General features: G+C 37.3%; 1 protein-coding gene across 2 annotated transcripts in view; it reads right to left on the bottom strand.

Annotated features, from left to right (window-relative positions):
- Nucleotides 1–16,275, bottom strand: part of DYNC2H1 (dynein cytoplasmic 2 heavy chain 1) — a 317,131-nt gene that overhangs the window by 150,784 nt on the left and 150,072 nt on the right. For both annotated transcript variants that reach the window (XM_053670464.1, XM_053670463.1), the window contains exons 69-70: nucleotides 9,970–10,113; nucleotides 3,674–3,763 (exon numbers count right to left, since the gene is read on the bottom strand). In XM_053670464.1, the coding sequence (XP_053526439.1) occupies nucleotides 3,674–3,763; nucleotides 9,970–10,113 (234 nt within the window). The remainder of the gene's footprint in view (nucleotides 1–3,673; nucleotides 3,764–9,969; nucleotides 10,114–16,275) is intronic.

Genomic DNA, 16,275 nt, shown 5'->3' on the forward strand with positions numbered 1-16,275 from the left:
GTATTGAAAAGAACATTTATTTCAAAAATACTCTATAAAACCCACAATTCTCAGAAACTAAGAAGCAGTGGAAAGTACAATTCATTCATTCCTTCTATTTTTACTCTATAATGTTCATTGCTTTCAAATATGTTCAATAAAAGGTATAAAGTAGATGTCACCACATAAAGAAAAGCCTTGCTTTAAACTCAAATAAATTGGTAAAGCATAGAACTTGATTATTTTCATTTGTGCTTAAAGTTAAGTCATTGTGGTGAACAATTTTAAGCATGTTCAACTACATTTCCAGAAAATCTGAAGGGTTAGGTATAGTACTGCAAGCTTCAAAGTTATCAAAGCAGCAGAAGAAAATTATCTAAATTACTGATATTCACTTAGTCACAGGTTATAAATTTCTAAACCCCCTACCAGAAAACTTTTATAAGAAAACACCTCTCATAAGGAAAATAAATCAAAATCCAAATTAAATAATTTGTAAGACACATATAATCATCAGAAGCTATTATTATTTTATTTTTAAAACATAATCTTTTTCTTTATTTTATTCAATCAACCAACAAATACCTTTAGAGAGAGAGGCAGGGTGAGCTGCAGAGGCAAAACTTACAAGGAGTTTTCATGAGAAAACTTCTATTCATATGTCACTAAGCACGCTTCATATTGTTTTTTCAGATCTGTCTTAGACAATACGTCCATGAGGAAAGAGAAACAGTAAGAATATGTGCTCTACCAAAACTCCTTCCAACCCTTTTCTATATTCTTGCCCAATATAGTTAGAAATTACTTAACAGTACAACAGCTTCTATGATTTTGAATCTCTTCCAAACAGTAAACTGAAATGAATGTTATATAAAAGTACTAACTTGTACACAGTTTTGTAATCTTAAGTTTTATGAAACTAAATAAGCTACTTATTCTATAATTGTCTCAAATTACATTACCCAAGATTAAAAATAAGGAGAGAATCCTAGAAGCAGCAAGAGAAAAGGAGACAGTTACCTACAAAGGAGTACCCATAAGACTGTCAGCTGATTTCTCAAAAGAGACCTTGCAGGCAAGAAGGGGCTGGAAAGAAGTATTCCAAGCCATGAAAGACAAGGACCTACATCCATGATTACTCTATCCAGCAAAGCTTTCATTTAGAATAGAAAGGCAGATAAAGTGCTTCCCAGATAAGGTCAAGTTAAAGAAGTTCATCACCACCAAGCTTTTATTATATAAAATATTACAGGGACTTATCTAAGAGAAAGATCAAAAGTATGAACAGTAAAATTACAACAAACTCACAACTATCAACCATTGAACCTAAAAAACAAAAGCAAACTAAGCAAACAAGTAGAACAGGAAGAGAACCACAGAAATGGAGATCACATAGAGAGTTATCAACAGGGGAGTGGGTAGGGGCCAGAGGGAGAAAAGGTACAGGGAATAAGAAGCATAAATGGTAGGTACAAAATAGACAGGGGGAGGTTAAGAATAGTATAGGAAATGGAGAAGCCAAAAAACTTACATGTACGACCCATAGACATGAACTAAGTGGAGAAAGCTGGAGGAAGGGAGAGGTGCAGGGAAGAGGGGAATGAAGGGGAAAAAAAAATGGGGCAACTGTAATAGCATCATCAATAAAATATAATTTAAAAATGAATATATTAGAAAAAATAAAAACTAGAAAAAGAAAATTAATGTTAAAAATAAAATAAAATAAAAGAACAATATTTATAACAAAGGAGGCTTGTTCTATAAAGCAAAGCTTATTCTTTAAAATACCAAGAAAAAAAGACAAATATGGCAAATAGACAAAAATGGAAAATAACACAGGAAGGTAAAAATGAACAACTTTAATAAATATACAGAGAAGAATTTTAAATATAATATATTTATAAACCACAACTTGGTAAAAACTAAAGATTATATCCAGGGTTGACAAGGACACAAGGAATGTGGTAGCTTGCTTACTGTATAGATAAGAGGACTGGCAAAGGACTTACAGAAGGCAATTTAATAACATTCCACAAAATTTTAAAAGTAAATATCCAGCAATTTTATTATATTTCATTGAGAAACCTACTGAATAGAAATACCTACTTACACATGTACATGAAGAACAATATGCTGCACAGGATTTCACTGCATTCATAATAGCAAAAAATAAATAGTCTAATATCTATCACTAAAGCGGTAGTTACACAAATTAGCATATAACCATTACCACACAATCACTAAATAATGAGGTTAACATATTTATGTTATGGGAAGGTCTTCAGGACCTACTGCAACACGAGATGAAACAGAACATACACAGTTAAAGAAAATAAAAGCTTTATGTATTTGCACATATGAATATGAAGAGAAAGGAAATAAACTATAAGAAACAAATCAAACTTTGAACTGCTTTACTCTAATGAAGGAGTAAAAGTTGAAATAACTGTTTAAGGTTTTTTTTCTATATAGTTTCACAAAGTTTGTCACTCTTAAAAAATGTTTTTTAAGTTTTGTTTATGTATTAAAAATTTAAAGTATTATATGATAATTAGGCATTATACAAATATTAGCAATATCTGAGATCTATAACTGATGAAATTCTACTGATATGTCATCCTCGTACCTAGATCATAGGCTTTTAGTGCCATTTGAAATCATTTGCTTGTAATTCCTTATTTTACACAAGTTAAAACAGAGGGCCAAACAGATAATTTTTAGAAAGACCATGAAAGAAAAATATAAATCCACAGTTCTCATTAAAGAAGAAACTGTGTGGGAACATTCAACTATAAGTCTTTGAACTTCCAATAATATTCCTTAAAGAGGTGCTGAAAGGATTTATTCACTGTCTCAAGTAAAGATCCTCAACAACATCACTCTAATCAAAAAAATTACTATCTCTTTATAAAGAATATATTAACTATATCTTTTTCCAAGATTTTCTAAGAAGCCTGTATAATTGGACCATAATAACTCTATTCCTCACTTAGGTGTCTTTACAAAGCTCTTCTTTCAACATATATTACGCTATACCAAAGAACTGATTTTTTTAAATTCTTAAATGAAAAGCTTCTGCATTGTCTGTAATATTAAAAATTTCTACAATATGTTTCATTGTACATTCTTCTGTGGCCTTATAATATAAAGACTCCCATGACAAATTTCTCTCAACTCAGAATCAAGAATTAGTTTACTTTAATACCAGGAATAGGAAACAGTTTTGTCTCCAACCCAAGGAACATCTGGAAATGTCCAGAAATATTTTTGATTGTAACAACTGAGGTTAAGAAAATACTACTAGCATCATTTGGTAGAGGCCAGAGAACAGTAACCTACAACAAGTTAATACTGTGGCCCAAAGTGTCAATGTTGCTGAGTCTGAGAAACCCCAGCTAGAAAATGATCTACATAAATAACGTCGTTTCCCCTTCAGTGGCTATGGGGATGTCTGGAGCTAAGTTGGCTAACCCAGTGTTTGCTCTCCCTTCTTCCCTGGTCACTTTTCCCCTATGATATCCCCGAATGCTGCAAGACATTCTATATGGTAACAACTATTACTTTGGAAATATATCAGAAATACCAATCTCAATACCTTTCTAGTAGGTAAAGGGTTACATAATTGAACTGTAACACTACATTAAATCAAGGGTCAGGTAGTACTTTATAGGTTAAAAAAAGTAGCATTTCTTACCTTAAATAGACAACGGCATATATATTCATATACCATATGTTTTAATGAGCTGATAAGAGACTGAATTCGCTGTTCTGTATTTTCAGAATCCTATAAATTAAAATTTAAAAAATTAGAAAATTTATAAAGATTTATAAATTGTAAACCATGCTTACATGGTTACACCCAAAGTGTAACCATGCTTATAAATTGTTTCTCTACACTCAAAGCTGATTCTGGAGCCATTATCTTTGGCAATCAAATTCAAAGATCTAAACAAGTAAGTATATTAAACTTATACACTAATACGATAAAAAAAATAATGGTATCTTTTTCTTTAATCCATAGAGTTTAGAAAACCACAGGCCCAAAATGGCAAAACTTGTTCTAAGGCCCATGATATCAAACCTAGACTTAATACCTGACCTAACTGTGGTTTTGAAATTCACCAGAAATATAATTTTTATCAACTAGTCTAGAATTTTCTTCTGGTCAAACACCAGTAAGGTAATGTGTCACTTAGGCATAATTCTTCCACACTATTCCCTTCTCCCCACCAAAGGAAGAAAAGCCAATCTCTATAATAAAACCCTTGTTATTGCCTTCTTCCAAAAAAGATGAAGTCCAGACTAAAAAATCCTTTTTCTTTTCCTAACAGATCCCTGACCCACCCTTCTTCCTACAAATCTCCCCATTTTGTATAGTGCCTCTGAGTGCCCTTCTATTTGCTAGATGGGATGCTGCCTAATTAATGAATCACTTACTAGAGCCAATTACATCTTCAAATTTACTCACTGAAATTTTTGACACTTAAAGCTTTTAGTACACGAAGATTGCAATCAATTTTCAATAATACAATATGAATTAAATTTGCTCATACCACTTTGATTCTTAGGGGTAGGAAAGGGTGATCAGGTGGAAGAGGGTATAAATGGGAAAAATGGTAATGGAAAAATACAAAAAAAATAAAACTATTAAAAATGTACTACATCGGTCTGGGTTAAAACGATCTCACTACTTCTATTATCATTACCAATCCACCTCCAAAACTGTATGACCAGAACCACCCTATACAGAATTTTCTCACCCTCAATAAAAGAACCTAAACAATCTTAAACCACGCTCTCCAGACTGAACAAGGATGAGCAATAACCCTGATATTGGTGCTATAACTCACGCATACCTTTAAGAGTTTTTATTTGCTTCTGTATTTCCATTGTACATGATTGCCATAATTGAAAAAAATTGCCTTAATAGCTATTTCCTTTGATTCATAAAAAATGGCTTGGGACAGAAATAGGGAAGAAGGTTATAAAAACCATGAAAGCTGATCTTTTTCCATTAGGGTGATATGAATTTCACATCTCACTTCCGGGAGTATCTGAAGAACACATGCTTTGCAATGTTCAATTTAAGTATAGTATCTATACTAAATTTGTTTGCTTCCTTACAATTATAATTGAAAAGAAAAAAAACAATAAAATAATTCAGTCAGTTTGGAGAAACACATCCAAGATAAACACTCTAACGTGTGAATTTGGTACAAACATCATGAACTGGCATTCAGATGCATCAAACCTAGGTTTTTGTCCTAGTTAGCAGCATATTCTGAGAGAGCTCATGGTTAATAGTTTACATGGCAAACGCTCTTCTTTTCACTATTACCAAAGATAACATGTAATATTGACACTTCACTAAAAGATACTCTTATTGTGAGACAGAGTAAAGTACTGACAAGATTCAATGGATTTTCAAAACATTGGGAAGCAAGTTTTTTACTCTGCTTAAATTTTTAATGCAAAAATATAAGCAAAAGTGACTCTCTAGATGAACCAACACTCACAGACATGATACCATTCCATTTTTTTTTAACAAAAAAGCTTCAATGAGTGCAGTTTATAAATGGCTTGGTTAAATTTAACCTATCTTAAAAATCAAAAATATTTTTAAAACTAAGGACCAAGACAGCAATCATTCATTTTCCTGCCTTTCCCCTGCTTCTTGAAACCTAGTGTTTGCCTAACAGAAATAACAAATACACAAGACAAAAATGTTTACATTGTCTATCATGACTGAGTAGACAGATTTTTGCTAATAAGACATACCCCAAAGCATTACTTCCTAATTTTATTTCCATATTGAATGTAAGAACCACTTCAAATAAGACACATCAGGGGAAAAAAACAGTAAACTTCAATAATTTATAATTGAATAAAGATTTTCTAAAATAACTCATTCCTGAAAATGGTAATTAGCCATGCCAATGAAGAAAATTATATCTGTCCTATTTTATTCTCTGGTTATATTATATAACATAACACCAAGAAAAATGTCTGGCCTATAGTGAGTTTGCAATAAATATTAATAATCTTTCCTAAAAAAAAAAAAACCAACAGGTTTAAGTAAATCTACTTGCATATAACATTTTGTTCCCTAATTTAACTAAAAGACAAACTTACTTTTCCTCCCCAAAACTAAATTTTATAAAATCAGCCATGTCGGTATTATACCAAATATAAGAACTATACACAATAGTTAGATAAATTTTGTCTCATAAAATATTTTGGAAAAACATAAAAGGGTAGATAAAAATTCAAAATATTTGCAACATATGACAAAGGTTTAACGTCCTCAATGTGCAAGATATCTTTAAAACTCAATTTTTAAGTATGAATAGCATAGGATGAAAAAATTCACCAGAGAAATATGGATATAAAATAATCCTATATTTATATTGTAAGTAATATTGCTTATAAATGTTCAAAGACTTGCAAATAAAATAGAATAGTTTTCAATGATCTAAAAGGACACTTATTCAAAGATATATAATATCCACTGTTGGTTAATGTTTGGATAGAAAAAAGCACCTTTGCATCACTTTAACATACCAATAGCATATATTTTCAAAGGGCAATTAGATAATATGCAAGGTTTACAAATGTGCATTTTTGCCCCAGCTATCCAAATCTAAGAATTTGACTAGGGAAAATAATTGGAGAAGTGAAACACCAAAAAAACAAACAAAAAACAAAAACTTATAAATATCTGTAACTGTTTCAAAATATAAGCACCCAATTTTTCACACTCCTTCCATCAAGGGGTGTTGGGGGATGGGATAAGCCTGAAACAGGCTGATACAATCCGACCTGAAGGTTGCGCCTGAATAACAGGATGCTGCGGTTAGGAGCCATAGAACTCCCCCTCCTGGACATGCGGGTGGCACACCAATCAGTGCCTTGATCACGCGCCCGGCCATGCACCCCCCGGCCAATCGCAGGCTAGAGCACGCTTTGAAGCCACCTATCCACTGCACTTCCTCCACTGCCCTCCTCTATATAACTCCTTCCATTTTGAAATAAAATTTGCAGCTTGATCAGAATCCTTTGTCTTGCTGCCATTCTTCGCGCCTCCTGTCCCATCCCCCTTCATCCGTTACAGGTATATCGGTGGACCCCGTTGACTGCCTCGCGGGCCGAGGCAAAGGGGTAAAGTTTATTTTCTTTATGTCCTTAAATCTGGGTAAGCTTGTGACTACTTCAAGCAACAGAATACAGCAGAAATGACACCAACACAAGGCTGGGTTATAAAAGGTGATTCAGCTTCTTCCTTGTCCTCCAGAACACAGTTTGATGCTCTAAGATGTAGTATGAGAAATCCAACTACTTTGCTCTGAGGAAGCCAAGTTTCATGGCTAATCAACAAGTCCTCCCACCCCAAGCAAGCACCAGTCATGCAAGCAAAGGCTCTTTCACCCTCCCACTTACAGTCTATGAGTGTTGGTTCATAATATATGATTGATATTTTATAATTCACATGTTGATACAGGGTGCAGCCAAAGGGGGCCCCCCCAAAAAGATTTAGAAAAGTGTCCAGAATTCAAAGTGTATAGAAATATTGGAGAGACATATAAGATGTCCACTGCCCCCCCCCCCCCCCAGGGGGAAGGGATGAATGGAGCCAGGCCATTGAGAGCTATTTTGCATAGCAACAGTTTTGGAGCTAACCTCTGGAGGAATGGTTATTTAACATATCTATAACCTTTAACTGGTTTCATAGATATGTTAAATAGCTGTGGCCAAGTTTGGGGCCAGGGAGAAGGAGGCAGAGGGGAGAAGGTAGTAGCAGGGACTCAAGATGGGAACTAAGGGCTGCTCTCCTGAGTGAGTGGACTGAGACTCAGGAGGATGTAACTAAAGTCTGGACTCCTGAATGAGAAGGGAGTAGCTTGGGACTCAAGAAGGAACTAGCAGGGACTCAGAATGTAACTAAGGGCTGCTCTCCTGAGTGAGTAGACTGGGACTCAGGAGGATGTAACTAAAGTCTGGACTCCTGAGAGAGAAGGGAGTAGCAGGAACTCAGGATGGAACTAGCAGGGACTCAAGATGGGAACTAGGGGCTGCACTCCTGAGTAAGAAAGGCTTGGACTCAAAATGTAACTAGGGTCGGCGCTCCTGAGAGAGAAGGAACTAGCGAGGACTGAGTAGCTGGGACTCAAGATGGGATCTATGAGCTGTTCTCCTGAGTGAGGAGGGCTTGGACTCAGGATGTAACGAAGGGCTGCGCTCCTGAGTGAGAAGGCCTGGGAGAGAGCCAGGCGGTTTCAGCAGAGTGAGGACCCCCTGTTGGTGGGGTGAAAGAGGGAGCTATGTGGTTTTGGCAGGGTGCGGACCCCCTCTCTCCCAGGTGAAAGGGAAAAACCACGCAGCTTTGCCAGAATGGAGATCCCTGCAGCCAGGTGAAGAAGAAAGCCACATGCTTTTGGTGGAGTGCGGACTCCCGCAGCTTTGGTAGAAGAGGCCCACGCGGCTTTGGGGTGCCCCCCTTTGGCCGCGGGGCCTGAAAAGCAACAGAGACTTTGACTGGAACTGGGTACAAAGGACTCTTGCCAGTGGACTATGAGAGGGTACCACAGTACTTTGGATTAACTCGAGATCCTGCCGGCACAGTGACACAGCTGACGGTGCCAGCGGCCTGCAACACAGACGTGTGCTCTTTTCCTGATTTACGGTACCCGGAGTTGGGACAGTGGGAGAAGGGAGCGCTGTGTGGGTGTAGGTGTACAACCTAAAAAACTTTGATATTTTAGTGGTGGCATTAGGCCTGAATAGCATTAAATAAACATTTTTGTTTCCTTTTCACAAATCTCTGGCATTAAGAGATGTGTTTCCAATTGGCGGCGGACAGAAGGGCCCAGTAGATTTTAGTATTTTGGTTGTCGGGAGGGGCCCCTGTTGTATAGCAGTTTTGGGCATCCCTAGGTGGGCCGAATATTGTATTGCCCCTCCCTCGGACCTCCTCTTGTTCGGTAACAATGTCAGCAGATAAAACTAGAGTCATTTTTGCATTAAAATTTTTGACTCTCTAGTCTTCCTGAGATCCCAGGCACTGTGAAGCAGAGATAAGCCATCCCTACTCTGCCCTCACCAATGTTCTCACAGAATCCATGAGTATAAAACAAAATGCATGAGCACATGAAAACAGCTTTAATCTGTCAAAATTGGGGGTCAAATGATTTTCAGCACAAGTAACCAGAACAATGTCGACATAGGAGGTAAAGTGTGATAGAGTGTCACAATCTCTCAATAATATTGCATAGCTTTGTATTTATTAACATAAAAGTTGTCTACATATACTAATACCTTTTTAAAGGACAGTATGAATCTTTTTGGTTAAAGCAATTTATATTCCTTAATACAGCCTTTCCTCCATCAGAATATAAACTTCATAAAACAGCATGCACTCCTGTATCCCCATTATCTAAAACAGTAACTGCCACATCTTAAAGCTTCAAACAAAAGGATATAAAATAGACCCAGTCGGGGCACATGCCTGGGTTGCAGGCCAGTTCCCAGCAGGGGACACACGAGAGGCAACCATACATTGATATTTTTCTCCCTCTCCCCTTCCCTTCCTCTCTAAAGATAAATAAATAAAATCTAAAAAAAAGGAAGAAAAGATATACAATAGAATTTTAATTGTTGTTTTCTCTAAGTAATAGGAGTATGCGAGTAATTTCTTATCTTTATACTTTTCTAAATCACTTGGGTTTTGTTTAATAAATAATCATCTATTACTTTTTAATTTATACTATGAACATAAATCATTTCTGGTTAAGAAGACTGTCACACTGGGACAGTTTAAGAACATAAAAATACAATTAAGGAGCTATTTTCTTTTAAATACAGTTCAAAATTGTTACATGTGGTCTTTTGAAGTGTAATTCCAAATAAGTTTGCTCAGGAAATTATTATTATAAATTAATCATCAGTAAAGTGATCTTTCTTATTCCATCTCAGCCACAGAAACCAACAGCATACCTGTTTGTTTTGCAGAGCTCGCTGGAAAAGTCGAAGAAATGCAGCCAAACTAAAACGGTACATGTTATTAATTTTGGACAAGTCAGAGATAATGAAGTACATCCTACTGGCACTCTCTGCCAGAGGGAGATAGGCATCCCGCTCCTGTGGATTATTAATGGGGGGGAGAAAAAAATTAATCTGAGTAACAGTGCTTTACCGCCACCTACAGACCATCATGCACATATCCAGCCACAGCCTTATATATCCAAGAAATAAAGATGACAAATCACAGAATTTTAGAACTATAAGGAATAGCATGATTCAGTTTCTACTTTTAGAAAAATGAAGGCAATATATTTTAAATGCTTCTCTACCCCTCATATTACAAAGTTAGAAGTGGTTCATGGGTTGATCTTAATGAAGAGCAAGAGCACCTGTATTAAGGGAAGAGAGTAAGATGCAATTTTAAATTTCAAAAGACAATCAATTTCAGTACTGAAAGAAGCCATGGCACTACTAGGCTAACCCTGCAGCAGGAAAAAGTGAGAACTATGAATCCAGTGTGTGGGGCTAGTGTCAGCAAGAACACTGATGTAACTAGAATAACGAAGGCTGTAACAAGAGGCCACCTTAAGATAATAAAATACCTAGTACTGCTCGACATAAGCACAGGGAAAGAGCCAATAACCACAAGGGCTTTGATTCTGACTGAAAGTAAAGGATGATAAAAATGAGAGGATTGTAGATTAAATCATCTCCAGTTTCTGAATATAACTCTAAGAAGGTTCTCTGTATCATTTGATCGCAGTGCCAGGATTACAAATATGACACCAATAACATTATGTCTGTGACATTCTTATGCCTGTTAAGAAGAAGAAAGCAAAGAGTTCAAATCCCTTTTGGTACAGAATGACAGTCATGACATTTGCCAAGTTTAGAAAAGGTGGGATAACTGGATTAGAATTGACTATAATTTTGCTCTTATTCTAGTATTTACAAAGCTCTTTCCCAAGTGAAAAAAAGTAATAATATATAATTGTAAAATTTGACCAAGGGCTGAAAAACCCTAAAATAAAAATTTGAAGAAGTTATCAAGGTGAATAGGAAAGAAGGAAAGATGTCACTGAAGATCAAGGCCAGGTGAGAGCCTGAGGATTTATAACAACATTAATCTGCTTGGCTGTCTGATTTCTGTCAAGCAAAGCTCAGTCGCTAAAATGTAGAAAAGGAACTAATAAAGGGTTGGAATTTTACAAAAGGAAATATGAAAAAGAGTTAAAAGGACTTTAAGCATTTGTTAAAAAAATACTTCAGATCAGCATAATCACATAGTCAAGGAGAGCAGGTAAAAAATGTTTTTAGTGAAAAAAATAGCTTATACCTCTTCTAAGTAACATATTTCACTTGCCTTAAGTTCCAAGAATGACAAAGATGCTTTAAGAGTCATGTTCAATATGCTCATTTTAAATTTTAGCACAAAACTGTAGCTCTAGAGTTTCAGACATTATACCTGAGACCAAAAATGGCAGAGGAGTAAGTGGAAGCTATGCTAACCACCCCTAAGAACCAAACTGGAATTACAACTAAAATACAGAAATATCATCCTGAATAACCAACTGAACGCTAGCCTTATAACCACAGATATACACACGTTATAAGCCACATCACCACAACAATACTGGCAGGGAATGCAGACGAGGCAGGAGAAGGCTGGCTGGGGACCCACAGTCAGCAGCTGAAGTGCTGGAGAGATCATTTCATTGGCTGGGGAATTGCCCCTTAGAAGTGTGGCATCTAAATCCCAAGCTGGGCTCCCTAGCCTACAGCACCAGAACCAGAAAAGGAACCCAAATAATATATGCATGTAAAAAGCAGCAGGTTTCTGTTCACCAGGGAGAAACAGCTAGAAACCCGGTGAGCCTCTTAAAGGTCAAATGAACAAAATTTCATTTGCAGCCACTTACCCTGGCTTCCAGCAGAGGGAGGGCAGAGTGGACCAGAGATGCTTGAGAGGAGCCTGAGGTTGGTGGCTCTGGGGAGAGAACTGAAGGGACAGCTGCTAGGATCCCTGTGCTGAGTCACCCCCCACACTACAGGAACCATCTTTCTCTGGCAGAGCACTCCTCTCCTAGTGGCATCAGCCTGAGGGGAAGCAATAGCCCTATCCACAGGAATTACTCTGCCCCACTCTGTGGTGCTTAAGCCCTGTTGCTGAGGAGTACAGCTGGAAGACATTCACTGATTAACCCTACAGAAAGCCTGTAGGCAGAGGCACACCAATGGGGATTCTGAGTCTGTAGCTAACCCTCCCCAGTGCCCGGTGTTAGTAAAAGCTGGCACTGGTACATAGCCTGGTTCTTTCTGCACACACAGTGGCCCAGCATAGGGAGCCACAAGCTGTGGATGGCTGATAGCTTCAAACCAGTTGCCAAAGGCCAATCACAGGCAGGAGTTGACTTAGGTCCATACCAGAGTCTTGCAGGTCTACCTAATACATATAAAACAAACACAAACAGGCAGCCAAAATGACAAAACAAAGAAACAGGCCCCAAACTAAAGAACAGGGGAATTCTCCAGAAGAAGAGCTGGATGAAATGGAGGCAAGCAATTTATCAGATAGAGAGTTTAGAGTAATGATTATAAGGATACACAACAGCATGAAAAAAAAGACATAGAAACCATAAAAAAGGACCACTCAGAAATAAAGAATGTGGTATCTGAAATAAATACCACACTGGAAGGAATAAACAGTATATTACATGAGGCAGAGAATTGAATCAGTAACTTGGGTAGAAAAAAACACCCAAGGAAAGAAGAAAAAAGAATTTTAAAAAGGAAGAGAGCTTAAGATACCTAAGGAACAACATAAAATATAACAACATTGACATCATAATACTAGAAGGAGAAGAGAGTAAGGTGCCTAGAACTTATTTGAAGAAATAATGATTGAAAACATACCTAATCTGGTAAAGGAAAGACACACAAGCCCAGAAAGCTCAGAGAGTCCAAAAGAACTTGGACCCAAACAGGACTGCACCCAGACATGTCATAATTTAAATGACTTAAAGATAAAGGCTTAAAAAATAGAGAGAGAATCCTAAAGGCTACAAGAGAAAAGCAGGTAGTTACCTACAAGGGAAGACCAATTACACTGTCATCTGATTTATCAACAGAAACATTTCAGACCAGAATGAAGTGGTGTGAAATATTCAAGGTAATGAAAAGCAAGGACCTACAAGCAGGTCTACTTTACCCAGCAAGGCTATCATTTAAAATCAAAAGAGAAAAATAGTCTAACAATAAAATGGAACAAATATGTCTATCATTAATCATCTTAAACGTAAATGGCTTGAATTCTCCAACCAAGAGACAGAGGGTAGCTGAATGGATAAAGAAATAAGATCTATATACATTCAGCCTCCAAGAAACCCATCTCAGATCAAAAGATACACACAGACTAAAAGTAAAGTACTGGAAAAAGATATTTCATGCAAATGAAAAAAAAATAAAGAAAAGCCGGGTAGCAGTATTTACATCCAACAAAATAAACTTTAAAATCAAGGCTATAAAAGAGACAAAGAAGGACACTACACAATGATAAAGGAAGCAATCCAACGAGAGGATATAAACCTTGTGAACACTTATGTACCAAACACAGCAGCTCCTAAATGTGTGAAGCAAACCTTGATGGGCATAAGGGAGAGATCAATAGAAATAGAATCATAGCTGAGGATTTTAACAGCCCATAGACTTCAATGGATAGCTCTTCCAATATATCAACAAGGAGACAGCAGCCTTACACAACACACTAGCTCAAATAGATTTAATTGATACCTTCAGAGCATTTCACCACAAAGCAACAGTATATACATACGTTTCAAGTGCACACTGAATGTTTTCTAGGATAGACCACATGTTAGGACACAAAACAAGACTGAATCAAGCATCTTCTCTGACCATAATGCTATAAAACTAGAAATCAATCACAAGAAAAACACTGAAGAATACATAAAGACACGGAAGCTAAATAATATGTTATTAAACAATAAAAGGCCAAACAAAGAGACCAAAAAAGAAATCAAAAGATACCTTGAAACAAATAAAAATGAGGACAGAACAATCCAATATCTTAGACACTGAGAAAGCAATCCTAGGAGGGAAATTCATAGCATTTACAGGCCTATATAAAAAAAAAAAGCTCAAATAAATGATGTAACTTCACACTTAAAGGAACTTGGAAAAGAACAACAAATAAAGCCCAAAGTGAGTAGGAGAAAGGAAATAATAAAGATCAGAACAGAAATAAATTAAGTAGAGTCTAAAAAACTAAATGTTACAATAGATAAATGAATCCAAGAGCTAGTTCTTAGAAAAGATAAACAGGATAGAAAATCCTTTTACCAGGCTCATCAAGAAAGAAAGAAACAGGGACTTCTGGCCAAAATGGAGACAAAGATAGACACACTATGCCTCCTTGCACAACCAAAATAAGAACAACAATTTAAAAGCAAAATAACAACCAGAACTGACAAAAAATTGAAGTGTATGGAAGTCTGACAACCAAAGAGTTAAAATAGACACACACATCTGGACTAGTAGGAGGGGTGGAGTCAGACAACCAGCCGGACAGAGAGGTGTCCCAGCGGCACAGGGTGCCCAAGGCAGCAGCTGACAAACACCGGGCGTGCAAGACCACAGTGAGTGGATCATGGGTGCAGGGTGGCAACAGGCAGACCCCATTAGGTGGCCATTGTGAAGCAGGGCATGGTGTGCAAGGCAGATGGCTGAATGGGCCTTTCCCACATTCCCACACAGATATACCAGGTAAAACTGAGGAGTGAGACAGACCTTGCAACCCAGGGTCGCAGGGAGGAAATAAAGCCTTGAAACACCAATTGAAAACACCTGCGGGGGAGTGAGGCCCAGGGAGAGACTCCCAATCTCACAGGAGAGTTTGTTGGAGAGACTCACAGGGTCCGAGAATGTACACAAGCCCACACACCCAGGAATCAGCACCAGAAAAGCCCAGTTTGCTTAGGGGAAGGGGTGGAAGGGACTGAAATCCAACAGAGAGCAGAGCAAGTGCAATTGTTCGCTCTCAGCCCCCACACACAGTGTCACAACACAGCACCTTGGGTTGCCCCACCCTGGTGAATACCTAAGGCTCCACCCTTCATATGTAACAGGCACGACAAGACTAAAAAAAAAAAAAAAAATGGCCCAAACACAAGAACAGACCAAAGCTCCACAGCAAATACAACTAAGCAACAAAGAGATCTCCAACCTATCAGATGCACAGTTCAAAGCACTGGTAATCAGCATGCTCACACAATTGGTTGAATTTGGTCACAAATTAGATGAAAAAATGAAGGCTACACTAAGTGAAATGAAGCAAAATGCACAGGGAACCAATAGTGATGGAAAGGAAACTGGGACTCATATCAATGGTGTGGACTAGAAGAAAGAAAAAAACATCCAGCCAGAACAGAATGAAGAAACAAGAATTCAAAAAAATGAGGAGAGGCTTAGGAACCTCCAGGACATCTTTAAACATTCCAACATCCAAATTATAAAGGTACCAGAAGGAGAAGAGGAACAGCAACAAGTGGAAAACTTATTTGAACAAATAATGAAGAAAAACTTCCCCAATCTGGCAAAGGAAATAGACTACCGGGAAGTCCAGGAAGCTCAGAGAGTCTCAAAGAAGGTGGACCCAAGGAGGAACACACCAAGGCACATCATCATTACATTACCCAAGATTAAAATTACAGAGAGAATCCTAGAAACATCAAGAGATAAGGAGGCAGTAATGTACAAACGAGTGCCCATAAAACTGTCAGCTGATTTCTCAAAAGAGACCTTGCAGGCAAGAAGGGGCTAGAAAGAAGTATTCCAAGTCATGAAAGGCAAGGACCTACATCCAAGATTGCTCTATCCAGCAAAGCTTTCATATAGAATGGAAGAGCAGATAAAGTGCTTCTCAGATAAGGTCAAGTTAAGGAGTTCATCATCACCAAGTCCTTATTATATGAAATGTTAAAGAGACTTATCTAAGAAAAAGAAGATAAAAAACGTGTATAGTAAAATGATAGCAAACTCACAATTATTAACAACTACACCTAAAACAAAAAATGCAAAAAAAACCAAACTAAGCAAACAATTAGAACAGGAACAGAACCACAGAACTAGAGATCACATGGAGGGTTAGCAACAAGGAAGTGGGAGGGGGAGAGAGAGGGAAAGGTACTGAGAATAAGTAGATGGTAGGTAGAAAATAGACAGGGGGAAGGCAAGAATAGTATGGGAGATGTAGAAGCTAAAGAA

Source organism: Artibeus jamaicensis, unplaced genomic scaffold, assembly GCF_021234435.1.
Source record: "Artibeus jamaicensis isolate MK-2021 breed Jamaican fruit bat unplaced genomic scaffold, CSHL_Jam_final contig_585, whole genome shotgun sequence".
In the NCBI taxonomy this organism is placed as follows: Eukaryota; Metazoa; Chordata; class Mammalia; order Chiroptera; family Phyllostomidae; genus Artibeus; species Artibeus jamaicensis.